The sequence below is a fragment of the Silurus aristotelis genome, assembly GCF_946808225.1.
Source record: "Silurus aristotelis genome assembly, chromosome: 13".
Taxonomy (NCBI): domain Eukaryota; kingdom Metazoa; phylum Chordata; class Actinopteri; order Siluriformes; family Siluridae; genus Silurus; species Silurus aristotelis.
Window position 1 is genome coordinate 4,783,634 of NC_139586.1, and position 26,958 is coordinate 4,810,591.

At 38.8% G+C, this 26,958-nt stretch overlaps 5 protein-coding genes across 5 annotated transcripts in view; 3 read left to right on the plus strand and 2 right to left on the minus strand.

Annotated features, from left to right (window-relative positions):
- Window positions 1–1,887: 1,887 nt before the first annotated feature.
- On the plus strand, window positions 1,888–5,690 carry amh (anti-Mullerian hormone). Its single transcript, XM_083558181.1, has 7 exons — window positions 1,888–2,311; window positions 2,506–2,781; window positions 2,908–3,080; window positions 3,184–3,292; window positions 3,912–4,041; window positions 4,114–4,514; window positions 4,586–5,690. The coding sequence occupies exons 1-7, from the start codon at window positions 2,185–2,187 to the stop codon at window positions 5,002–5,004; spliced, it is 1,635 nt and encodes a 544-aa protein (XP_083414307.1). The 5' UTR covers window positions 1,888–2,184; the 3' UTR covers window positions 5,005–5,690.
- Window positions 5,691–5,773: 83 nt separating this feature from the next.
- Window positions 5,774–10,149, minus strand: LOC310735452 (uncharacterized protein). Its single transcript, XM_083558225.1, has 5 exons — window positions 10,120–10,149; window positions 9,885–9,957; window positions 7,511–7,645; window positions 7,212–7,264; window positions 5,774–6,407 (listed from the first exon to the last, which is right to left on the minus strand). Exons 1-5 carry the CDS (start codon window positions 10,132–10,134, stop codon window positions 6,252–6,254), a joined length of 432 nt encoding a protein of 143 aa, XP_083414351.1. The 5' UTR covers window positions 10,135–10,149; the 3' UTR covers window positions 5,774–6,251.
- Window positions 10,150–12,671: 2,522 nt separating this feature from the next.
- On the plus strand, window positions 12,672–20,380 carry oaz1a (ornithine decarboxylase antizyme 1a). The gene is given in 6 exon segments (XM_083558229.1): window positions 12,672–12,863; window positions 15,776–15,833; window positions 15,835–15,921; window positions 18,305–18,480; window positions 19,670–19,755; window positions 19,833–20,380. Coding segments are annotated over 6 exon segments (654 nt in total). The 5' UTR covers window positions 12,672–12,747; the 3' UTR covers window positions 19,964–20,380.
- rrp36 (ribosomal RNA processing 36) overlaps window positions 15,540–26,958 on the plus strand; it is a 101,626-nt gene continuing 90,207 nt past the window's right edge. Inside the window, exon 1 of the mRNA XM_083558197.1 lies at window positions 15,540–15,546. The gene's annotated coding sequence lies outside the window, so the exon portion shown is untranslated. The remainder of the gene's footprint in view (window positions 15,547–26,958) is intronic.
- Window positions 23,470–25,948, minus strand: org (oogenesis-related gene). The gene is made up of 6 exons (XM_083557995.1): window positions 25,793–25,948; window positions 25,486–25,566; window positions 25,103–25,331; window positions 24,800–24,963; window positions 23,834–23,944; window positions 23,470–23,724 (listed from the first exon to the last, which is right to left on the minus strand). Exons 1-6 carry the CDS (start codon window positions 25,844–25,846, stop codon window positions 23,704–23,706), a joined length of 660 nt encoding a protein of 219 aa, XP_083414121.1. The 5' UTR covers window positions 25,847–25,948; the 3' UTR covers window positions 23,470–23,703.

A 26,958-nucleotide genomic window follows, 5' to 3' on the forward strand; every position in this document is an offset into this window, starting at 1 on the left:
CTCATTCTTTGTGGTTTCATTCTCATATACTTGCCAGAATAAAGACCTTGAAAATAAAGACCTTGCAGCTGTGTGTGTGTTCCGCAGTCTGTGTTGTCCGGTCATACCGAGGCATATCTCAAGGTTGAAGTCTATTTTGATCCAACAGAACTAACTTTCTGGATTCACCTGCTTTACTAAGGATTAGTAGTGATGACGATGATTAAATTATTATTATTAATATTGTTATTATTAGGGGTCCAAGCACTTAATTGTCCATATTTATACATAGTTTTTCTTACCTTTTTTCCTTTTGCATAAATCACTCCAGGACTCCAGACCCAAAAAAAAGACCTATTTATACGTGTATTATAAAAACCCCACAACACAATGCCTTAGAAATGCAGATACCCGTGTCCTCTGACTTTCTGTTAATGCCAAGTGGATTTTGTGTGTCAAACTCTATGTATAAAACATACACTGACTGTTTTTTATAAACTATTTATACTTTTGTGCTTTCTTTTATGTGGAATTTGAATGAAAACTCACAATTGGTGTACATTTCACATCCCCAGGATGCAGACGAGTTATAGATAGATAGATTCTTTCTTTCTTTCTTTCTTTCTTTCTTTCTTTCTTTCTTTCTTTCTTTCTTTCTTTCTTTCTTTCTTTCTTTCTTTCTTTCTTTCTTTCTTTCTTTCTTTTGTGCCTGCTTGCTTGCTTTCTTTTTTTTTCTTTCTTTCTTGCTTTTTTTCTTGCTTGCTTGCTTTCTTGGCCTATATATATATATATATATATATATATATATATATATATATATATATATATATATATATATATATATCGTTTCAGTTGATGTTTCATGTTCCTCATTTACATAAAAAGTCAAATACAAATTAAACGAAACGTTTGTTAATTTTCTGTTTTTTTTATTATTCACATTTAAAAGGAAAACAATCGAAACAAAGTGGCAGATTAACAGGAAGAAACAGTCAGTGCATTGAAAATAAAACTACTTTTACATTTTGCGGGAGGGAGACAAATCCAGGTCTCCACTGTAATGCACAATAAAATGCTCCAAAATGCACAGGAACATTTTATGAGGTTACTGTTGATGCTTTTGCTCAAAATGATGTATGCAGGCAGTGAAAAGGAGACTTGTTGAATTGTGTTCATTGGGTTTCTTGCTTTAGTAATGGCATAAACTTATCAAGCACGCAGCAATCCACCAATCAGGATCAAGCGCGTACTCTGTTTTGAACTTGTTTTGATTGCAGCTTGGTGTATCTACTTATCACCAACATACAGTTCAGCATCAGTCCAACATCAAGCAGAAACTTTTGAGAAGAATAAATGATGGAAGAAACTCCGGACTCCAACTCGCCACAACACCGTGACCGCAGTTTTATATAGTAGTCAAAAAGAAGGTTTTGAGTTTATGATCATTTTAATAGATATCAATCAGTGTTTGACTCATTAATATCATTTTATTAATAGATCTGTGTGCTGAGAGTAAAATTAGATATTTTTCACATAAACGGAGTTGATTAAGCAAAGAGTCTTGTGACAAAAATGATAAGAATATTATAGCAATAATAAATCAGTAATTTTTGATAATTAAGTACGTATGAAGGTAAATACTTTTGTACTTTTACCCAAATGAGCATTTAAAGGGACACTTTTACTTTTGTCATATTTTTGTGTATCTCTACTGTAATTTAAGTACATGGTTTGTCTACTTTGTCCAACACTGGATTCAGGCAGTACACCGCTGAAGGCCTGGGTGTAAAATGCACAGCCTGATACTGCTATATATAATATATATAAAAGTCCAGTATATTTTACGATAACTGAAATGAATAACATACACTGAAACAAAGATCTGTTGTTAATGAGTATTTTTGGAATGCCCTGATGTATTACTATCAGCTCTAGCTGTTGACTTTTGAGGTGAAACACCCGGGGAGTCAGTAAAGTAATCCGGTGTCTGTCTTTATCTGTAGGCTCTAATAATGTTTCTTCCCATCTGCACTGTCTGCTTCAACCCCCTTAATAAAACAAAAGCCACACATTAAAATCCCTCCATTCAAGGACACGGTAGTGTGAAGCTATTTTGGCAGCTTGTTTCCTTCAGGAATGTCGACGTTGTGTATAAAATTCGTTTGCATTGTTGAATCCTTCCACAAGCACTGACTTGATGTGAGAATGGGTGTGAAGATGTGCTTTTGGCTGTCGTTGCTCCTGCCAACAGCGGTGCTCACAGGACCACTTGGGAATGATGAGACGGAGCTTAACCAAGATGAGGACTTTATAGCAGTCCAGTCATTGCCAGGTCAGTCTCAAACTTCTGATGTTTTCTTTAGATTTCCTATAGGGAAGATCTTGCATTTAGCAAAGCCTGGCTACGATTCTGTTCTTAGACCGCTTGCACTGAGCTAGAAACGATTTCCTACAACGATTAAACTGCGTGCTTTCATGCAGCATTCCATAGCAAGGTCACTAACGTATTTGTGCACCTGTTTACAGGACATATGTCCTCTGGAGGTCCTGCCAGTTTTACACCTTCTCCCTTGCAGCCTCCTTTGCATGACATGCCCACTTTTGAGGAGGAGCTGCAAAATCCTGATGCACTGCAAGAAGTCCTTCTTGCAATCCAACAAGTTTGGAATAAGGACAGTAGTTTGGTAAACCAGGAATTCTCTCAGTTGGGATTTTGTTCCCAGCACAATGGCGCGAGACATTCCCAATTTGAGACGCTGCAGATTGACAACACCACTCCAGAATTTCTGCACAGCAAAAAAGGTACGGCGGATGTTCATTTTTGAGTAGTGTGCATATCTGCAAGCAAAGACCATGCTCCAAGTTTGTCTCTACATTCCCCTGTCTGTCGTTATATTAATTTTATTTCCTGTCTTTTTTTTTTGTAAGAACACTGGGATGTCGAAGAAGACGGGACTATCACCTTGACCCTCCAATTCACGAATCCTGAGAAATGTTACGAACAAACCACTTCCGTAGTGCTCCTGTTTTTCATCAACTCCAGCAACACAGATTTCTTGAAGATAAAGTTCAGTAGTCAGCACCTTCAGCCGAACACCCAGGTGAGAAGAATAGAAAGAAAAACAATAGTTTGCTAATGTAACAGTATCGTTGTGAGGTTTTACATTGACATTCTCTTCCATTTGTTTCTTCATTCTGTCCCAGGTAGTGTGTGTTTCTCAGGCAACACGCTTTCTGGTTCTTACAGGAGTTCAGGCAGAGGGCTTCACTCACGAGAAAGTAAAACTGAGGATGGAAGTTCAGAATAACAGTGGTGATGTATTTCCTGCATAAGTATTGCAACTAGGACGATTAATGATGTACGCAGGTATAACATGACCACTGACACGTGAAGTGAATAACCCTGATTATCTCCTCATCATGGCACCTGTTAGTGGGTGGGTTTATTAGGCAGCAAGTGAAAATGTTGTCCTTCGAGGTTGATGTGTTAAAAGCAGGATAAATGGGTAAGCGTAAGGATTTGAGCGAGTTTGACAAGGGCCAAATTGTGATGTCTAGATGACTGGGTCAGAGCATCTCCAAAACTGCAGCTCTTTTGGGGTGTCCCCAGTCTGCAGTGGTCAATATGAACTGTCGACAAGGTCATGAGTGGCCAATTCTCATTGATGCATGTGGAGATGCTCTGACCAGGTTGTCTAGCATCACAATTTGGCCCTTGTCAAACTCAAGTCCTTACGCTTGCCCATTTTTCCTGCTTCTAACACATCAACTTTGAGGACAAAATGTTTACTTGTTACTTAAATATATCCCACCCACTAACAGGTGCCATGATGAAGAGATAATCAGTGTTATTCTCTTCACTGGTCAGTGGTTATAATGTCTTGCCTGATCGCTGTATGGAAATGTATGGGAATGTTTGCATTATTTTTTAGACAAGAAAATGGGTTTGGCTGAATTACAGGCCGTCATGCATCGGACAAAGACCAGGGTCAAGCAGTCAAGTCCAGTGATTCTTTTGTTCTCCAAGAAGCCTGAGCATGAAAATGTACCTCATGAAAATGGGTATGTTTCCAAGCAATGTCTTTTAACCAAGTATACCATTGTCTCTGATGTAACCATTCTGTCCTTTTCTAGGACATTCCTCTTCTTGTGTGAACTGCAGAAGTTTTTAAATGAGGTCTCCCCTCAAGGAAATCCACTACTTGCACAGCATGAGGTCAGAACTCTCAGCCCCGGTGTTCTCCACTCTCTGCCCCCTTTAACTCTTGGAGTGTCTTCCAGCGAGTCCCTTCTTCTTGAGCTGGTCAATTCCACCAATCCAACCGTCTTCTACTTCCCCCGCCAAACCTCAGGACTGACGGCCCACCGAGTGGAGCTGGACCTAAAGCCATCATTGCTCTCGGTGCTGAAATTCAAACTAGACCAGGCTCTAGCGCAAGTGCGAATGGAGGACGTTGGGCGGGATGCGATGGATACGCTACGGATTCTCAGTGTCCTCAGTGCACTCCCTGAAGACGGAGAAGCACCAGAAACAGGTCATCTGCTTACCTTTTTTTTTTCCAGGTCGCTGTAAATGTTTGTGTGTCTCATTTTGTCTCTTTGACAGGTTTGGAAAACCAGCGCAAGGTCCAGTACAGGGCGGTCTTACTGCTAAAGGCTTTACAGGCTGTACTTGGGGCTTGGGCGGTAGAAAGAGCGCAGAGGGCCGCCCGAGGAGGCGAGGAAGGCCCGAAGCTTAGCCAGTGTCGCCTTGAGAGTTTCACTGTGTCTCTAGAGAAGTACCTGTTGCAACCCACTACGGCCAACATTAAAAACTGTGAGGGAGCGTGTGGTTTCCCGCTGATCAACGGTAATAACCACGCCATCCTGCTGAACAGCCATCTCCAGAGTGGACAGCCTCTAAACCGCACGCTCTGCTGTGTGCCCGTGACGTACGACGACCTGTGTGTGATTGAGGTGTACAATGACGACACGACCATTTCTTACAAGACCAACATGGTTGCCAAAGAGTGTGGATGTCGCTAAGATTAGAACCGACCAGTGGTGGACAAAGAAAGTACAAAAGTGTTTGCCTTCAAATTTTCTTAAGTATCCAAAGTACTAAGATTTATTATGGCTATAATTTTCCTATTATCATCTTTGCTTAATCAACTCAGTTTATGTGAAAATACTCTAATATTCTCTCAGCACACTGATCTATTAATAGAATCAGATTACTGAGTCAAACACTGATTGATATCTATTCAAATTATCATGAGCCCAAAAACTTATTTTCAACCAGTAAAAAAACTTATCAGGGGTGTTGTGATGAGTTCGAGTCAGAAGGTTCTTCCATCATTTATTCCTCTTAAAATGTTCTATTCGCTGTTGAACTGATGCTGAACTGTATGTTGGTGATAAGTAGATACCGCCAAGCGCCAATCAAAACAAGTTTAGAACAGAGTCCGGGTTCGGTGCTTCGTGGTTGACCAGTTTTTATCCACTAATAAATAAAAATAAATGACTGATTTCGCAAAATGTAGTTGAGTAAAAAGTTATTTGACTTTGACATGTAGTGGAGTTACGGTTAAAAGTCTCCCCAAATGGAAATACATCGTATGTGAAAAAAAAATTTGGTACGAATTACAATTACTTTGTTACTGTCCACCACTGGAACCGACACACACACACACACACACACACACACACACACACACACACACACACACACACACACACACAAACACACACACACACACACATATATATATATATATATATATATATATATATATATATGATAAAGATGTCTCAGACCTTTTATGTATCATTTATTTTGCTATTGCACACATTTTTCTAAAAACTGAAAACTACAAACAAGAACATGCAGAACATATCCAATCTGTTAATCAGTGTCAATTACAGCTGTGCAAAACCCTTGTGGTGAGATTTACCTTTTTTGAAGGAATAATGGATTTGACCAGTTTTTGGTGCTTTTGGGTTCTGTTTTCTGAGATAAATAATGATATTCCTTTCAAGAGTAACATTTTTTTCCCATTTTTATTTGAATGTTTTTCTTCCATCTAATAAGTTGGTCTATGCTCATATTTAGTCACACCATTGCTTGTGCATGCTACTTTTAATATAATAAATATCACCTAAATAATGTCTTATTTCTTATGTATTTTACATTTTGTATGCCTACAGATCAGCAATAAACTAGATACTAAAAGACTCATTTATCTGACTGTCCTTTTCCCCTCGAGTTGTTCATTCCGATTCGATTAACACGTTCAATTTTTATCTTTTAGGAGTTTGTTAGGATTTTCTCGCTTGCGGAGTCCTTTGGGCCCGGTCTTTTCTCCGGCTTGCCTGGCTTCTTGGTCTGGGCTAAACTCGCTTCCGTCCCAATTCCAAAAGGCAAGATTATCCCACCAAGCGGCTTCAAACTGAAAAACAAAAACAAATTGTTTTATAATATGGGGTGATATGGGGGATTTATAATATTTATAATTAGGGGTGACCCCAAGTAGTCAAAGATTTGATGCTTTAATAGGAGGAGCCTGATTCAACTTCCAGTCTCACAGTCAAAGGTGTGAAAAACGAGGATCACAGCATTTTAGTGATATGGGGGTCTGATTTCACTACCAGTTTTCTCCCAATAAATTAATATACAGGCGATTATAATAATTGTGTAAATAAAAATGTCAAAAGAAAAAAGTTTTTAATAAATATTTTTGAAGTGGCTGAATATATCCAACCATAGATTAAATTTTCCCTTTCCATGATCCGTGACTGACACGTGAGCATCTTGGCATCAGGGATTGAAATATTGAACAATGTCTGGGAGATTCTGTAATGATATATTCTGTTTTAATTTAATTCTGTAAATTTATTATGTATTGTTTTTCGGTACATTGATGTCGCGCTGTACATAGAGCGCGCTCGCACAGGCAATTTAGCCAAATGAAATTAATTTGAAGAAAATGTGTTATTTATTGGTTATTTTTTAGGTTTATTGACCCAAAATATGTATATAGATTTTTTTTTTCTAGATCTTTGTGTGATGTTCTGTACATAGTGGCTTTAAAATTCTAATTCGACTATGTAAATCCTTAATTTGGGACACCCCTAATGAGCCGTATATTTAGTTTATATATATATATATATATATATATATATATATATATATATATATATATATATATATATATATATATATATATACACAGTATATACAGTATATATAGTACCGGATTCATGCCATCAGTATCTTCCGCCACTTCGAAAATCGGCTTAACTGAATCTAAAAAGAAGAAGAGGAGCCTTTATTTAGTCACATGTACATTAAAGCACAGTGATATTTTTTTTCTTTGCATATCCCAGCTTGTTTTTTTTTTGTTTTTTTTAAACCTGGGGTCTGAGCGCAGGGTCAACCATGATAGGGTGCCCCTGGAGCCTTGCTCAAGGGCCCAAGTGTGGGAGCTTTGAAATCTGACAGGCTGGAATATATGGAGAAAATGTGCACATGTACATGTAAAAAATCACTTACCTTGAACCATTTCAACTCCAGAGAGGAGCACCACAATGGCTATGGCCAGGACAATGCAGCGGTTCAGGCTGATTCCTTTCCATGGGTTCTCCACCTCACTCAAAGACATAATGGACAGAATCCGGCTATATTTCTCTATGAGATTAAACAAATTCATATACATTCACTGTCCACTTCATTAGAAACATCTGTACACCTATATATTCCCTCAGGGCCCTTTTCTGGTTTTCAAACTTTGCTACATTTTTAGTCAAAGCATTAATTGTCAGTGATTTTAATATTCGCTGTTATAATCAGGAAAACCCTTTAAGAATGGCAGTTGTGTCCATCCTGGATTTTCAACAGGAATAAATCAGAATGTAATAAGACCCCGGTCAGAGTGGTGATAGTGAGATTTAATAATAACATTCGGATTAAATATAGAAAATATGGCCGTAGTTCATACGGTCTAATTAAAGTTGAAGTTATTTCAGATCATTACCTCATATCCTTTAAAATCCACCTCAGGTTTAGAACATGTACCTAGCCATGTTACCGCGTAAAACGCACATTCACATCAACTACTGCAACGAGTTTATCAATAATAAATCAAATTATCGACATTGATTGGACCCCATACAGAGTGACTGGTCTACTGAATGTCTAGAATCAACGTTCCGCTACACTCTAGATAATGTAGCTTGGCTTAAGGCACCTTAAAATAGGCCACTTAGAAAGTAACAATGATTTCAATGAATTAACCTCAACAATGATGTAACTATACTGAATGGACATTAATAGTAATCTTTATTTGTATAGCGCATTCACGCAACACTGCACATGGACTCAAAGCAACGTACAGTTTGAGGGATAATGCAGTTATAATGTTGTATAAAAGAAAGAAGTTTAGTGCCTGTAAGTGCGTTCCTTGTAATTGTAAGTTTATCTTTAATAAGCGAGCCCATGGCAACTGTGGCAAGGAACCTTGAGAGGAACCAGACTCAAAAAGGGAAACCCATCCTCATCTGGGTGGCAATGAATGTCCATCCATCATTCTTGAGGTGTGCCATTCAGTGCTAGATGCTAAAATGCAGAATTGTTTATGCAACCTGTGGCCCTGAGCCATTGTAGTAGACTATTGATATTAAATACAGTCCAAAATCCATTCTTAAAGTTCTTGAATTACTCAGTAAAATGGATCCCTTTTGAGTTTGGTTCCTCTCAAGGTTTCTTCCTCATACGATGTACTCTTCGGGAGTTTTTCCTTTCCACATTTGCCACTTGCTCGCTCATTAGGGAAAAACTTATAAGGAACAAATGTCATGCCTCTTGGGCAGTCTGCTAACTAACTCTGCTGTTCTCTGTCAGACGTTATTCTATTAGAGCCAAAAATTTGAAATTTGGACTCCAGAGAAGCTTCTTCCATTTATTTTCTGGTAAATTTCAGTGTGCTTTTGCATTTCAGTTAGTTTGGTGCATAGAAAAAAAAAAAAAAAACGAACATGTATGTGTCTCAAAAATCATTAAAGATTAGATGTTTCCACACTTTTGGCAGGCACTAATCATAATACTACTACTAATAATTATTTATTTAATATTTATTTTTAAAGTTACATCTTAAAGCACTTTCCAAGCAATAAAATTTAATTTAATTTAATTTAATTTAATTTAATTTAATTTAATTTAATTTAATTTAATTTAATTTAATTTAATTTAATTTAATTTAATAATAGAAAAATAAAATATAGTAAAATAAAATAAATCATCACAGATACATCACCAAAAAAAATCACTTGAAAGCTATCCTGAAAATAAATTATGTTTTAAGAGCAGATTTAAAAAAACATTAAAAGATTCAGACTGTCTCAATAGGGAGAGAATTCTACAGCTTTGGTGAATAGGAGGAAAACCCCAGTCACCCATAAAGGTGTAAACAGTTAAAAGGAACAATTAAAAGACCAGAATCAGAGGAGCAGAGATCTCAAGTTGGAGTCTAGACTGTAAATGTGCTACCAGACCTGGTCTTTGCCAGAATCCTACCTCATTCTGGATTTAGAATCCACTAAAACTATGTTTGTGACAACAAGTGAGCAGCAGAGATTAACAAAACACACCAGATTTAGATCATCGTCTCATCCGAATCTGATTCAGTAGTTTTAGATGAATACAAAACCTTATGTCATTTCAAGTGCCTTGAAATCAGCTGTAGAAGAACCACAACAGTGTTTTTCTACAGTGTGTTTCTACACACAGTGTGTTTCTACACACCTTCAAATAGACTTCAGGCTGAACTGCAGAAAACTAAAATGACATGAAATCTATACGTACATAAAAATGATCTGTATATACATATGGGAAGGAATATCAATGCGATGAAGAAGGTATAAATACGTACCGTGCGTGGTCATGGAGAGGGTGGATATGGTGAACTCAAGTGTCAGAAATGAGTTATTGACTGACAGGCACAGCTGAAAGTGGATTGTAAAAAAAAAAAAAAAAAAAAATCAAAGGCAGCAGGTTACAGTAAACATGGCTGAGCAGGGTCGACCGGGTTTCACTTTACTGTTGAGATTTACGTCCGTCTCCCCCCTGCCACCCCCCCCCCCCCGCCCCCTCACGTGCTCTTTTACCTTTACAATAAACATTGAATGTGGGGAAATATATTTATATTTATAGCATTTGGTGGACGCCTTTATCCAGAGCGACTTAACCAGTCTCAGCCGGAGTCCCTACTTGGACTCTAATCACCCCACCCCACTTTCTCTCTCTTTCTCTCTCTGCCAAGTCAAACATGCTCCTGTGGTACTTTGGCCATCGATCCTGTCCCTTTCTTCTTGCCTGATTCATCCTGATGCCCTACTTCAGGATCACTTGCTGCAGCTAAAGGTGGTTCCCCATAAACAGGTTCCTGTGGACTCATGAGGAGCCATGAAGAAAGATTGGGAATGTAATGAATATCAACAGTCTACTACAATGCTTCAGGGCCACAGATTGCATTTTAGCGCTCATCACTTCACATCTTAACAATGATGGAACTGTAATGAATGTATATTTTGTAGAGGATGAGGGCAGGTTCCCTTTTGAGTCTGGTTTCACTCACGGATTCTTCCTCATACCATCTCAGGAAATTTTCAATGCCAGAGTCACCACTGGCCCTCTTGTTAGGGATAAACTTAGAGGGTAATTTATTAATTCTAAATAATCTATTTATCTCTGTACAGCTGCTTTGGGACAATGTAGATTGTTGAAAGTGCTACACAAATAAAATCGACTTACAATTATTCCATTTATACAACAGAGCAGTTGAGGGTTAAGAGCAATGCTGGGGGGCCCAGAACAGGTAACTTGGAGGTGCTCAGATTTGAAATTTTTAATTATAGGTCCAACATATTAAACATTAAACACTGCTTTCCTCTCCTTTTCCTCTATTATAAAATGAATTGTGTGAATTAAAAAGGAGTCTTTGTGCTGATCAAAACCAGATTGTTTTAAATAATGCTGCAATGTTTCATGATGATGTGGCAGACAGTCTTATACCCTGAAATCCCTCATATCTGTGCTACCTTCTGGCTCTCCCTTTTAGTTATGCTGGTCTTGCCAGAGTCCCTACTTGCTCCCTGTTCACACTGTATAATGTATTTATATTTAAGGATGATGGGTTCCCTTCTAAATCTGGTTTCTCTCAAGGTTTCTTTCTCAGACCATATCAGGAACTTTTTACTCGTCACAATCGCCACTGGCTTTCTTATTAGCAATAAACTTATAAGCACTAATGTATAAATTTACATTTTATAGCCTCTGTAAAGCTGCTCAGGGACAATGTCTATTGTTAAAAGCACTACAAAAAATCAAATCTATAATTGAACAAGCTTCCGTGTGTGAAATCCTGTCGTTTTGTGTAGTATATTTATACAGAAAGCAGTTTATGATTTGAGTGTGTGTGCTGTTTCAGTGTGGAGTGTGTGTAGAGTGTATGATGAGTGTATAGCTGAATATTGTGTGTAGAGTGTGTGAAGTGTATAGTTGTACAATTTGTATAACATTGTGTAGCTTGTGTGTGTAATGTGTGGTGAGTGTATAGTTGTATAATGTATAGAGTGCTGTGTAGCGTGTGTAGAAGGTTGTGTGAAGTGTGTCTGTTTAGTTGTTTAATGTGTATAGTGTTGGGTGAAGTGTGTGCTGAGTGTATAGTTGTTTAGAGTGTATAGAGTGTATAATGTGTGTGGAGTGTATAGTTGTATAATGTAGATATGTTTTGAAAAGTCTGTATAGAGTGTTGTGTGGAGTTTAGAGTTGTATAATGTATATATGTTGTGTGAAGTGTATAGGTGTATAATGTATATAGGTTGTGTGGATTGTGTGTATAGTGTTGTGTGGAGTGTATAGTTGTCTGATGTCTAAAATGTTGTGTGTGTGTAGAGTGTAGAGTTGTATAATGTGCCATGTTGTGTGGTGTGTATGTGGAGTATATGTGGCGTGTATACACTCCACATAGATGTATAGTATAATGTGCATAGTGTATAGCTGTATAGTGTGTGGAGTGTGTGTGTGGTGAGGGTATAGTTGTATAATGTGTACAGTGTTGTGTGTGGAATGCCTATAGTGTTGTGTGGAGTGTATAGTTGTATAATGTATATGTGTTGTGTGGATTGTGTATAGTTGTATAATGTGCCATGTTGTGTGGTGTGTATGTGGAGTGTATAGATGTATAATGTGTATAGTGTATAGATGTATATTGTGTGGAGTGTGTGTGGTGTTTGTACAGTGTGTGGTGAGGGTATAGTTGTATTATGTGTACAGTGTTGTGTGTGGAATGCGTATAGTGTGTGTGGAGTGTATAGATGTGTAGTGTATGTGGAGTATATAGTGTGTATAATGTTTAGATGTATAATATGTATAGTGTGTAGTGAGTGTATAGTTGTATAATGTGTCGTGTTGTGTGGCTTGTATGTGGAGTGTATAGATGTATAGTGTATAGATGTATAGTGTGTGGTGAGTGTGTATAGTGTGTGGTGAGGGTATAGTTGTATTATGTGTAGAGTTGTGTGTGAAGAGTATAGTTGTATAATGTATAAAGAGTGTGTAAAGAGTGTATAGTTTTATGCCGTGTGTGTGTGTGTGTGTTATTGGGAGACACGCCTCAGGCCGAATAAACGCTGATGTAATAAACACCGCTGCTGCTCACTGCCTTTTCACGCACACGCACGCACAGAGAGAGTCGTGAAGTAGAGCAGTGCGGTGGTGCCGACGCTGTCCGGATGGTCAAATCGAACCTGCAGACGATCCTGAATAGTCACTGTTTTGCCCGAGAGAAGGAGAGAAATTTCCCCACGATGCCGATCGAAGTCGACCACAATAACACTGAGATCAAGAGGTAGGGGTCCGATATTATCCTCTCAACTGACCCTAATGCTAAAGCTAAGCTAAATGCGGGCTAACTGGCTAGCTCTGCGGCCTGGTGGACTTTAAAGCCTTCCTGGACTTTGGTCAACACTTTACACACATGTACACACACTTACACACACACCAACACGCACATTCACTAAATTAATAAAATGTGTCCGAATTATTTTACAAATAAGAAAACTTTATTTTTCTTCCTCCCTCAGGCGCTAGTTGACGCTGATTAGCACTGTTTGTTAGCGTTAGCATCGGTAGCTGCTGTTGCTAACACGTAACCTTGCTGTTTCACTACCTCGCTTTCCTGCCAAATATAAATAATATTTTAGATATACGCGTATTGACAGTATAAATTATGTATTTAGTTATTGTTATATAAAAATATTAAGATGTCGGTTTGAACTGAGTGTTATATGGGTTGATGGGAAGCGGGAGCTCGGAGGTTGAGGCACGGGGCTACTGAGGGTCGGGTCGGGCCGCAGCACCGCCAAGCTGCCGCGTCTGGGCTCCTGAGCCAAGGCCCCTAATCCCGCCGACTTTCTTTCTTTCTTTCTTTCTTTCTTTCTTTCTTTCTTTCTTTCTTTCTTTCTTTCTTTCTTTCTTTCTTTCTTTCTTTCTTTCTTTCTTTCTTTCTTTCTTTCTTTCTTTCTTTCTTTCTTTCTTTCTTTCTTTCTTTCTTTCTTTCTTTCTTTCTTTCTTTCTTTCTTTCTTTCTTTCTTGTTTGTATAGCTTTTTATTTTTGTATATCTTTCAGATTTTCCTTAATTTCTTTTTTTCTATCTCTTTATTTACTGGTATTTCTTTCATTACTTTCAAAAGTACACACAGCATAATTCATACACAAAAACAGAAAGACACACAAAGATATATATATTTCTGTGTCTTTCTGTTTTTGTGTATGAATTATGCTATGTGTACTTTTACTGTTACTGAATCCTGCATTTGGTGTAATTGAATTGGAAATCTGTGGGGTGGTAACACAGGGGAATTAAACACTTAGATGTGTGGATTTTATTACTGGCCATTTTATTAGGGACACCAGCACAGTCATGCCAGTTGTGCCAATCACACAGGGGAAAAGTGTGATCTCTGTGACTCACTGGGACTCGATCACAGCTGCAAAGACTGATTATTTTAGTTACAATAGATTTTAATAGATTGGTCAGCACTAAGCAGATCTCTCATAGATCTTTCTCACTGGCATCTTTTCACACCTTTCACCATTGTAAACTCTTGACAAATTTTTTCAGCAGTTTCTGAAATACTCAAACCATCCCATCTGGCACCAATCAACAAATCCCTCATTCCAATGTTAGATCTGAACATTGTCTGACACTCTTGGCCTGTTTAGCTACGTTCATTAGGTGTGTTTACACAGAGCATTGTAATCGGTCACAAATCCAATCCATGTAAACGCCTCAATCTGGATAAAAATGCCCAAACCGAGCGGAATTGTAATCAGTTTGAGTGATATGGTGATAAGACTTTCTATAAACCCGAACAAAAATAAAAATCCTGACATGTGAACGCGTTAAACCGTTTACTTCCTGTGCCCATCTTTACCCTCTTACCTTCCAGCAGTAGTATGAATACAAATTATTTTGATTAAGAGCAACACTAAACATAATAATAACACGCATAAGGAATAATAGAACACCATGTTGACAGGACAGGACCCAGACTAATGTGCGCATGTCACAAAGTCATTCAGTTAAAAAGCGTGGGCACATGCAAACACACTATCGGATTAAATAACGTTTTATTTAAACAGACAACAAATCATTCAATCAGAATGATTTTAATCAGAATGACAAAAACGTGTACATTGTAAACGTGGCTATTGTTATTTTCTGGTGTTACCACATTCTGGCTTCACCACATTCTGGTTTCTTGGAGATTCATTGTACATGCTCACTTAAACTGTTACTTGAAACGTTTGACATTGCGCAGTAGAATTGCCACTTCAAAAATCCATACCGGTATATTTTCAGGGTTGCGTGTGTGGCAGATAACTTCTGCTGTCGTTATAATTATATTCAGTTCAATACATTTTTAATTGTATAGCGGATTTGTATTTGTTTAAACAGATAATGTGGTGATTAAAATGAATAAGATGCTCTTTATAAGTATAAGTTTGTCCCTGGTGAGAGCCGGTGGCGACAATGCAACAGCGGCCTCTAGAGGCACATTACTGCTACCGCGTGCTGTTTGTTTGGACAAGCGAGACTGCGCTTTTTTCACAAAGAGCGTAATATTTATTAATTATAATTAATTTATTATATAAATAGATTTATTCATATAATTAATATATTTCATTTAGCACAGTTTTATGATTAAGTACTATTGTAATTTTTTAATTTTAATACTGTTTTACATGGAGCAATTTTTATTTATTTATTTTTGATCCATTGTCCACATTTCCAGTGTCCACATCTCCTTCTGACTTCGCCATCTTGTTGCGGCAATGTTTGTGTGCCCTGAACACAGGGTCACGTTCTACGTTAGCTGTTGTGCAGCTGTTGCGTCATACTGATGTGTCAGCAGTACAACTGTCACTCTTCTCTCCGCTTTCAGCAACAATAACAACAATCGCAGTTACTATGTCAGAATGACTCTCAGTGGCGGTTTTTAAGCTCCTAAGCCGCCTGTTTTAACACGTTAGGGCTTGTTGTGTAAGGCATATGCACTTGTTTGGTGTTTCTGTTCTTGCTCAATGTTTTACCTCTCGTGGAAATATTGCAATCATCTATTTTATTCGCAGAAGCAGATAAAAATAAATAAATACTAATAATAAAAAAAAACAGGGAATGAGCATTCTACAGGTACTACAGGACCGAGTGTGTGACGTGCCCCTTGTAACTGTTTGTGATGTATTTGTTTGTGCAGTTCCAGCAGGTGCACTCGCTGTTACAGTAACCCGTTTCCAGGGCCTCTGTGGTGTTCCTGATGCCCCTCACCCACCCCTAAAGATCCCAGGTGGGCGAGGGAACGATCAGAGGGATCACAATCTTTCAGCTAACTTATTCTATTCTGTAAGTACCTGCATATCGGTCTGTATTGAACCATAAAATAATTTTTTGTATATATATATACATACATATATACAGTGAGGAAAATAAGTATTTGAACACCCTGCTATTTTGCAAGTTCTCCCACTTAGAAATCATGGAGGGGTCTGAAATTGTCATCGTAGGTGCATGTCCACTGTGAGAGACATAATCTAAAAAAAAAATCCAGAAATCACAATATATGATTTTTAAACTATTTATTTGTATGATACAGCTGCAAATAAGTTTTTGAACACCTGTCTATCAGCTAGAATTCTGACCCTCAAAGACCTGTTAGTCTGCCTTTAAAATGTCCACCTCCACTACATTTATTATCCTAAATTAGATGCACCTGTTTGAGGTCGTTAGCTGCATAAAGACACCTGTCCACCCCATACAATCAGTAAGAATCCAACTACTAACATGGCCAAGACCAAAGAGCTGTCCAAAGACACTAGAGACAAAATTGTACACCTCCACAAGACTGGAAAGGGCTACGGGGAAATTGCCAAGCAGTTTAGTGAAAAAATTTCCACTGTTGAAGCAATCATTAGAAAAAGGAAGAAGCTAAACATGACTGTCAATCTCCCTCGGACTGGGGCTCAATGCAAGATCTCACCTCGTGGGGTCTCAATGATCCCAAGGAAGGTGAGAAATCAGCCCAGAACTACACAGCAGGAGCTGGTCAATGACCTGAAAAGAGCTGGGACCACCGTTTCCAAGGTTATTGTTGGTAATACACTAAGACGTCATGGTTTGAAATCATGCATGGCACGGAAGGTTCCCCTGCTTAAACCAGCACATGTACAGGCACGTCTTAAGTTTGCCAATGACCATTTGGATGATCCAGAGGAGTCATGGGAGAAAGTCATGTGGTCAGATGAGACCAAAATAGAACTTTTGGGTCATAATTCCACTAAACATGTTTGAAGGAAGAAGAATGATGAGTACCATCCCAAGAACACCATCCCTACTGTGAAGCATGGGGGTGGTAGCATTATGCTTTGGGGGTGTTTTTCTGCACATGGAACAGGGCGACTGCACTGTATTAAGGAAAGGATGACCGGGGCCATGTATTGCGAGATTTTGGGGAACAACCTCCTTTCCTCAGTTAGAGCATTGAAGATGGGTCGAGGCTGGGTCTTCCAACATGACAATGACCCAAAGCACACAGCCAGGATAACCAAGGAGTCGCTCTGTAAGAAGCATATCAAGGTTCTGGCATGGCCTAGCCAGTCTCCAGACCTAAACCCAATAGAGAATCTTTGGAGGGAGCTCAAACTCTGTGTTTCTCAGTGACAGGCCAGAAACCTGACTGATCTAGAGAAGATCTGTGTGGAGGAGTGGGCCAAAATCCCTCCTGCAGTGTGTGTAAACCTGGTGAAAAACTACAGGAAACATTTGACCTCTGAAATTGCAAACAAAGGCTACTGTACCAAATATTAACATTGACTTTCTCAGGTGTTCAAATACTTATTTGCAGCTGTATCATACAAATAAATAGTTAAAAAATCATATATTGTGATTTCTGGATTTTTTTTTTTAGATTATGTCTCTCACAGTGGACATGCACCTACGATGACAATTTCAGACCCCTCCATGATTTCTAAGTTGGAGAACTTGCAAAATAGCAGGGTGTTCAAATACTTATTTTCCTCACTGTATATATATATATATATATATATATATATATATATATATATATATATATATATATATATATTTATATAATTATATATAATTTTAGTCTCTGTCTCGTACCTTGAGGTTTTTTTTTTATTTATTTATTTTTTAACATTATGTAGAAGATATCTTTAGAAAGTTAAATCCTAAATGTAAAACACTTACATACACATCTGTATTACCCGAATTGGGTCTAACAAATGTAAACTATAAAATCTATTACATTTTATTGAATCAGTTTAATTTGTGGGAATTTATTTGCTTAATCAATTTAATCAAAATAATAGTGTATAGCATTCATTTGAGTTATTCTTTTATATAATATAAAAAATTAATATGATTTAACCAAGCTTTTTTATTTTATTGTTTAAAAAATGTAAGTTATTCACAAATGTTAATTATAATAACCTGCATTATTTTAAAAAAGCAGTTTTATGTTTTGCATTTCACCCCAAACAACCCCCCCCACCTTGAATTTTGTGTACAACCCTAATAAATCTCAGCAATATTTCATGTCAAGTGGTAGTTAGTAAGTTATTGCCTAATTCTGGGAAGATAAGTGCTTTCACGCTAACCTGTTGAATGATTAAAGGAAAGAAAGCGCCCAACTGCATTCTGTGTTTTATCAAGTTGGTGAAGAAATAGCCTGAGTTTGATTTTGATTTTTCTTTCCTCCATTCACTAGGACACTCAGATGCTGGTCCTTGAAGAGCCTCGACCTTCGAACAGCCGCGTGCGTTTTTTGCTCTTCGAGCGGCGCAGCTCCGAGATCAAGCCGGTAGTGTGGAGGGGATCGCTGGTTGGACTAAGGCTTTACATCGAGATCCCCCCAGGAGCACTTCCTGAAGGAAGCAAGGACAGGTTAGAAACCCACATATGCATGGTGCTATGGTTACTGCAATTATCATTTGTTTTTTTATGAATAAAATCACTTTGATTGATCTTGTCTCCAGTACAGTATATACATTAATGGACAGGTTTCTGGGCTCCTGACTGTAGGATTTGTATCTCCTTTTTTGTCTACATTTGCTGTTTCATCAACCTCCACTTTTTCTGTAAGATGTTCCAATAGATTTTGTGTGGATTTGCGCTCATTCAGCCACAAGCGTGTTAGTAAAGCCAGGTACTGATAGAGGTGAGGATTCCTGGGGTTCAGTCAGTGTTCACATTTGTCTCAAAGGTGGTCTACAGAGTCAGCGCACTCTAACAGGAGGTCTTCCACTGGAACCCATGTAGAACATATCTTCCTAGGAGCTGGCATTCTGCACAGGGGCATTGTGATGCTGGAACGAGTTGATCCTGGTTGTTGTGAAGGAAAAATGTAATGTTACCATACTCAAAGATGTCCTGCACAATACAGTTTGTGGAAGAACCACATTTGGTGGGAAAAGTCGGGTGTCCCAATACTTTTGTCCATATAGTGTATCTACAGCACCCTGTTTAAAAAATGTGTAAGAATTTGGTAATGCACAGGAACGAGCTAATTCAGTGCTTCCTCAAAATATATAAGGCGAGTTCTCACCCAGGGTTTTATAGAAAAGATACAGATAATGTGAGCGCTCTAGCAGTAATAATTATATGATATTGAAAACTCAGCATTTTGTCTGCCGTCTTTTCGGTGTATAATTTATACAATTGTCTACGGGAACAGGTTTCAGAGCATTGGAAGAAAGATCTCACTTTAAATTGTAAAGGCAGTGTGCACTGTTTCCAGGGAGTCAAAACAAACAGTTTGTGGCACCAGTAATTCGCCTCTAGAGGCCGCTCTCGTACTGTATAAAGACCAATAGACGCAGTCCGGAAAAACTATCGGTATGGAGTACTGCAGGTTTTCATGGGGGATGTGGAGAAAACCCTGTGTATAAGCACACACCTCTGTGTACACCAGTAGCAGATCTGAAGATAACTTAATACACACTATTACCTGAAATAACAAAACAGATGATCTGTGGTAAATCTTTATTTCAGTGAAGACTTCGTACAAGAACTTGCATGTAGACTTTTCATTCAGATATTAACACGACCCCTTGTTATATTTGTAATCTTGCAGCTTTGCACTCCTGCTCGAGTTTGCAGAGGAGAAGCTTCAGGTTGATTACGTTTTCATTTGCTTCCAGAAGAACCGTGAGGACAGAGGTATGTATTTTCTCAGCTCTGCGTTCGTGTTTTAAAGTGTTCGCTCAATAAACTCACTCTTCCCCGTGTCCCTACAGCATCGCTCCTGCGGACTTTCAGTTTCCTGGGCTTTGAGATTGTGAGACCCGGTCATTCTCTTGTCCCCTCCCGCCCCGACGCTTTCTTTATGGCTTACAGCATCGAAAGAGAATTGGACAATGATGAATAATCCTCACCAATCCATCACTTCACTTCACGACTTTGTGCTCGTACACGTTTCCTTTTTAATTTTTCTTTCATCAGTAAAACAATCTGAACCATTTTTTCCTTTTCTCTCACACGCATCTTCGTTTTCTGTGATTTCTGCAGTAGTTTCTTATCAAAGTGGTGCACAGACTGTATGTCAGTTTGCATTAGTGAAGTTTTTATTTCAATCATTAGGCAATCACATTCCCACACACTTCTCTTTAGAGGCTCTGATTCCCATGCAGCAAATGTATGTAAGTAAATTAGTTTCCTTCCTGATTTTTATGCTTGTATTGATTTTGTTTGTGTGTGTGCATGACTCCTTTTTGTTCAGCATTCACTTGAGCTACTCCGCATGTTATAAGAAAGTGCAAAATAAATTTGCTCTGCCTGCGCCCTGGGTTTGTTTTGCCAATATGAATCGTTTTTTTCTTTTTTTCTCATCCTGACACCAGTTCCAGTGTCCTCAATAAATAAAAGTTTTCCAGTGTAATTCTGGTGTACTGAACAGTGACTCTTGTCTAGCCTTTCAAACACAGTTGGGTCCATGTACCTTCTGGTCATTGTATTTTTTAAATTTTAAAAGGAAAATGTGGAAAAAAAATGTTCTTCTAAAACCTCAGAACCAAACTACGAAAAAAATGAGTCGTTTTCCCATTTCTTTGAGGATTCACAGGAAAAAAAATCAAAGATAAACTAATTAAAAAAAATTAGATTTTTTAAAAATGTCTACTTGTAGAAGTACAGAAGCAACATCACAACAGATTCGGATCAGAAGTGGACGTAGCTTATGTACTGAACGATGATAAACAGGTTGTGTAATAAAGGTGGGTGTAAAAATTACCATTAGGCGTAATCATCGTCTGACCTAAGAAAATTTTAAAGGCTTTTCATTGAGAGCACATTTCAATGCCGTCCCTCCCAATAAACCCAAACTTCAGTCCATCTTTCACCAATCGGCCTTAAAATATGGTGGACTCTGACGCCAGCAGATCCGTACAGCAGTTAAATAAAGCGGTATCTCGGGTGGTTACGGCTCAACTGTTCGGAAGGACCAGGGTTCAAGCCCCAATATCACCAAGCTGCCACTCTTGGGCCCTTAAACAAGGCCCTTAACCCATTTTGCTCCAGGGGTGATGTATCCACAAATAATTTCACTGTGCTGTAAAGCAGTGGTCCGTGGGTCAAACTGTTTTATTTACTATCTGATTCTAAACCATGTTTTATTTTGGAAAATGAACCGGATTCTCTCCGCCACATCTGTCTATGACTCACTCGAAGCATGTCATGATGCCTCAGTCACATGTCTTACCTCCATCCACTACCTTCTTAAAGGGGCTGCTCCGGCCGCTAACACACAATACATTACCGCTAAATTAAAACCCCCAGCCGAGCAAAATGAACAAACACCACCGTGGATTTACTTTTATTATATTTAGAAAAGACCAGTTTTTATGGTTGTCTGATTTTATTTTGTATTTATCCACCACACCTTAAAGGCCAGTCCGTGAAAACATTGTCCGACATTAATCCGGTCCGTGGCGCAAAAAGGTTGGGGACCACTGCTGTAAAGTACATGTGACAAGTATAAAGCACCTTTACTGTCAAGCTGATGTGTTAGAAGCAGGAAAAATGGACATAAAATAAGTCATGGGTATCCAAGAATTATTGAGGTGTGGGATCTAAGGTTATCCCATTCCAAGAGCTGCTCAGAGTGCTCATGCTGATACTGGTGCACCAGTGAAAGCACTTACAATGGGTGCAAGACCATTAAGCAATGAAAGAAGCTGGACTGGTTTGTATGTAGGCTGGGTGTGTAGTGCATGAGTAATGTGGCATTTTCCACCTACCTCAACATTACCAAAGACAAAGTTTCACCATTTTTATATCAATTGTGATCCCTGAAGGCAGCAAAAAATAACGGTTTAAGAATGTGTTGAACAGGACAGTGTTGACTTGACCTCTAAGTTCCTCAGGTCACAAACTGATCTAGTCACCTCACTACTTACAGAAGTTAAAAGAATCTGCTGCTACAGTCTTGGTTTTAGGACCCTCACCCCACCTTTAGAGGATATATGGAGTCCAGGGCTTGAGTCTGAGCTTTTTTTTTGGTGGCATGAAAGAAACTACACAATATTTGGTGGTTTTAAATGTTATAAGCTGACTTTTTAAATCTTTATTTCTAAAATAATGCAGTTGTGATGTCTGATAATTGCATTTAATAGACTAGCTACCTGTAAGGTTCCCTGGTGGTCTAGTGGTTAGGATGCGGCGCTCTCACTGCTGCAGCCGGGTTCGATCCCTGGTCAGGGAACCAACCCCAGCCATTAGGGTTGCGCAAGCCTTAGTGCCGGTCCCAAGCCCGGATAAATGGGAAGGGTTGCGTTAGGAAGGGCATTAAAAGGTTTTCCTAAATCATTAAGTGAGGACTCAATGATTTAGATAAACCTTTCAATGCCATTTCGTAATATAACTGGGGCAGGATTATCCCAGACCCCTTTTTACAACTCTAACTGTTAATGCACCTTGTGGTTTTAATAAAAAAAAAACAACCCTAACAATCACAGTTTACAGGTAAAACTTTCTTTAGGCTTCTCCCATTAGGGGGCGCCACAGCGGACCATCCGCATGTTTGATTTGGCACGTTTTTACGCTGAATGCCCTTCCTAACGCAACCCTCCCCATTTATCCGGGCTTGGGACCGGTGCTAAGGCTTGTGCAACCCTAATGGCTGGGGTTGGTTCCCTGACCGGGGATCGAACCCGGCTGCAGCAGTGAGAGCGCCGCATCCTAACCACTAGACCACCAGGAAACCTTACAGGTAGCTAGTCTATTAAATGCAATTATCAGACATTTCAACTGCATTAATTATTTTAGAAATAAAGATTAAAAAAGTTATCATATTAAAACACAATCCAAAAGGAATGCAAAAATAAAAATTGTAAATCGATGGCATGAGCAGCCATCAAGGCAAATTCCATTCTAAATGTACACACGGTTGTTTATGCGAACTAAAAACAGTACACCGTTTGAGTTACTGTGTTTTGGGAGGTTCAAATCCAAGCACCACCAAGCTGCCACTAGTGGACCCTTGAGCAAGGCCCCTCATTCTCAGGCCATAAATGTCAAATGTATTTGCAAAATTAACAGGTTGCATGTGTTTTGTTTAAGTCAAACGCATAACAAAGACCTCACAATGCACCAGAGCTCAAAAATCACATGGTATCGGAACAGGAAGTGGCAGTTACTCGATGGAGGGGGGCATGCTGAAGGTTCAAATCTGAACACAGTTAATAGATCCCACCAGTGGTTGACATTGCGTGTCCCTTCCTTTTTTCAAAGTATGAAATACCTAGAGTTTATCAAATTATGAAGAAAGTAGATGTGCACACTGTAGCAGTCGAGCAAAAATATTCTGAAAACCATCAAAAGAACGTGTCAAAATGTTCTTGCAAGTGGAAGGATGATGTAAATGCATAAAAAAAAAGATTGAGCCAAAATTGATTACAGTTTATTTCAGAAAATCAAATACAAGACACTGAACACACAGAAAAAAAAAAAAAAAAAAAAAAGGAACAATCAAGCCAGGAAGCCTTTGACAAGACAACGACCAGAAAACTGAAACATGGGTAATTACTAGCTTCAGACTTGGAAATGTATAGAATACGAATGAACATTACTTTTTTCTATAAATATATGTAACACATTCCATCCCCACTGCCATCACTTCTCCGTTAGGGGTTCCTAAATGGGGGTTGGGAGAAAATAAAACTAATCAGTTAAAATAGACAACTGAACATTAAAAATAAAAAAGAAACTTTTTTAAGCAGGTCACATCTGATGCAGTGTTCACCTGGATGGTCTCCAAATCCTGGATCACGACGACACCCTTCTCCACTTCAATATCACTCTCGGTATCGTTGTGTGACCGGTATTCCTCGCTATCAGTCTCAACTGCACTCGGCTGCAAGGGGGAAAAAAAAAACTGGGCTTAATCCCGACAGCATTTTCATGGCACTTAAAAAAAAATGAGAATAAAGCCATCAATATGAGGTTAAATGGTAATATTTTGAGAAATCACAGAATTGAGACATGAAATGGATGAAGGATTTTGTTAAATCTTATTTTATTTTAGGATTTAGTAATCAGAAAATAGTCTTGGCACATCAGCACAGTGCTAAAATTAGTAAACCGACACTGCAGCGATTCTGTTGGACACCATTTATTAGGGGGAAAAAATTAAATGGCAACCAGTGGCCGACTCGAAGGATATCGATGGTTACATCTGCATGCTGTTCTAAGAGAAGGTTTCTCAAGGAGACCCTGATGTCGAGTCAAACATTGCCAGTATTTCAGCTGGTGTTCCAATGTGTTGTGGCAGGACTACAGTTTGCTTCTGATCACCATCACTGCACAGCAACATCGTATAGCTGCTATAAATGGACATTCTGTGCAACCCAGATGAGGATGTGGTTCCCTCTTGAGTCTGGTTCCTCTCAATTTCTCGGGGAGTTTTTCCTTGCCACATTCTTCAACAGCTCACTCATCAGGGACAAACTTACACTTTTAAAGAACTTTTTTTTTATCACCACATTATCTGTGTAAATCTGCTTTGAGACAATGTTCATTGTTAAAAGTGCTATACAAATAAAATGCTACAATTCTCATATCTTGGATTTTGTCAACTATTTTACTTTACCCTGAACACTTGTACAGACTATGAAACAACTGTACATACTTTGAAAAACGCAATAAAAGCCTGCTTTTCTACAGGTCAGGACACTTTCCCAACTTCCGAGTAAGGTTAGAATTTCCATACTTCATAGTCAGGATCAGTCGGCTGGTCCTCATCAGTCAGTTCCTGATTGAGTGCCTCCACCCAAGACTGCTGCTCCAGCTCTGCTTCAGCATCGTCATCATCCATATCGTCCTGCTTCCTTTTATTGCCTTTCCCACAGGGCTTAGTGGGAGAACAGCGCACCTCTAAAAAAAAAAAAAAAGGTAGAGAAAAAGGAAAAACAAGTAAAATTTCCACAGGAAGCCTACAACTTTGTGAAAGTCTCCCGGTTTTTTATCTAAAATGGCTGCATTGTGATCTCACGTATTTAAGCACACATCAGACCTGGAGACACGGAGCAGCCGATGCTGGTGCACACCGGGAAGCTGAGAGCACTCTGGATCCTCCGGGGCAGGATGGAAAGCAGTAAACGTGTGGTTCTTCCCAGACGCTTCCGACCGGAGCGACACTGGCGTGCATTGGGGGAACTTTTGTCCCAGTCACATGAAGGTGAGGAAGCTTTTCCAGGGGAGGAGAAGCCAAAGAACCACCATAAGGACCGGAATCCGTGCACCTGAAAATGATTGCAAAACAAAAAACACACCCCCATACACACTACTCAGCTCAAGGGCCATGGAAAAATAAAATAATTTTTTTGCTTAAAAATCTAATCAAGCAAACAATCCTGTGCTCAACTGGTACTAAAAGCACACGTGAATGAAAGTTACCACAAAGCGGACTGGCCAAAACTGTGAAATTCGACAGAAGACTGATGCAATCACACCATCTCTTTTCACCACAGCTTTACTCTGCAAGGGGACAATAATCAAGACAAGAGTGAACACATGCACTGACTTCAGCATTCAAACCAAAGCCTGGAACAATTTCTCTCAACAGAAACACTAAATTGCACACAAACATCAAGAAGTAGCTCACAAACTCTTTCAAAAGTATGCAAGGAGCTTCATAGACAATTTAGGGTCAATTTAGGACAAATACTTTTGCAGCATACTACTAAAAAACAAACACACTTGCCTTCTGGCCCTCACTGCTCCCGGGTTCAACGGTGTAGCTGCACTCAGAGCTCATAATGCTACACACACACTTTAGCTAGCTCCATACAAACACACACCTTTAGTGCCTTACATGTAGTCTTGGGTTGCAAGTGTTCAGCCAATCACAATCAAGCAACACACTACACGGTGCTAATTAGTCATGTGACCAAGACCAATCAGACCATCCCACCCCACCCCCCAAACACCAGTACAATGTGCAGCTTCATCAAATGGAGTTTTGCAAATTGGCTCAATATTTTATTTTTTTTGCAAATCAGAACACCAGAATAAAAATATTACAACATAAAACAATTAAAAAATTATTGATTAAATAAAAATACATTAATAATTAATAATACACTCCCTTCGAAATTGAACAGGTTCCAACTTAGATTCGATTTCCAGTTGCACTCAGATGCCACTTCATCCTATGAGCTAAAGTTGAACAGCAGGTAGGGATGTATGTTTTCATGCCTGGCTCTGTTTCCCTTCCCTCTGACTGATCTCTAACTTCCTCGGATTGATGTGTGATCCATGCCCAAGCTAGGGCTCTGTGGAAACTCTACACACAACCTGCTGAAGACAGGGCCACATAGACGAGACAAAACAAGACAAGATGTGGGAACTCACAGAAGACCAGGCTGACCTTGTCCTTCTGCCTTTTTCTGTTTCTTCATCCCCATCTTCATCATGCTCATCTTCACTTGTCAGCTCCCAATAACAGCAGGAGGACATCTGCATGGTGCGTCCCTTGTAAATTCATGGAAAGTAATCAGTGCTCTGACCCAATCACCAAGAGGAGCCCTGACCAAGTAAGTTAAAAATATCACTTGCTTTAATAGAGAAGTGAATTAGACAGTGTTTTAATGTATCTGTTCTTTACTTATTTCCATTTGGGGAAACTTTTACTTCAGTACATTTCAAAGTCAGATATCGTACTTTTAATCAAATACATTTTGAGAAATCAGTCGTTATTTATGAGTGAAGGAAAACGTTTTAATTGCCGCTTGGCGTTTCTGCTTATCACCAACATAACATTCAAGAGCAAGCAGAACATTTTGAGAAGAATAAATGATAAAACAAACTCCTGATTCAAACTTGATAATAAACACGACAAAAATGATAGAAACATTATAGCCATAATCG

What these genes read in the sequence shown, in the direction of transcription:
- amh (XM_083558181.1), top strand. Translation starts at nt 2,185, where the DNA reads ATGGGTGTGAAGATGTGCTTTTGGCTGTCGTTGCTCCTGCCAACAGCG. An exon ending in AGCAGTCCAGTCATTGCCAG is followed by an intron (nt 2,312 to 2,505) that starts GTCAGTCTCAAA and finishes ACCTGTTTACAG; the next exon opens with GACATATGTCCTCTGGAGGT. An exon ending in ACCTTCAGCCGAACACCCAG is followed by an intron (nt 3,081 to 3,183) that starts GTGAGAAGAATA and finishes ATTCTGTCCCAG; the next exon opens with GTAGTGTGTGTTTCTCAGGC.
- org (XM_083557995.1), bottom strand. Translation starts at nt 25,846, where the DNA reads ATGAGCTCTGAGTGCAGCTACACCGTTGAACCCGGGAGCAGTGAGGGC. An exon ending in GGAGCAGTGAGGGCCAGAAG is followed by an intron (nt 25,567 to 25,792) that starts GCAAGTGTGTTT and finishes GTCCCCTTGCAG; the next exon opens with AGTAAAGCTGTGGTGAAAAG. An exon ending in TTTGGCCAGTCCGCTTTGTG is followed by an intron (nt 25,332 to 25,485) that starts GTAACTTTCATT and finishes AATCATTTTCAG; the next exon opens with GTGCACGGATTCCGGTCCTT.
- LOC310735452 (XM_083558225.1), bottom strand. An exon ending in CCTCTCCATGACCACGCACG is followed by an intron (nt 7,646 to 9,884) that starts GTACGTATTTAT and finishes TTAATCTCATAG; the next exon opens with AGAAATATAGCCGGATTCTG. An exon ending in TGGAGTTGAAATGGTTCAAG is followed by an intron (nt 7,265 to 7,510) that starts GTAAGTGATTTT and finishes TCTTCTTTTTAG; the next exon opens with ATTCAGTTAAGCCGATTTTC.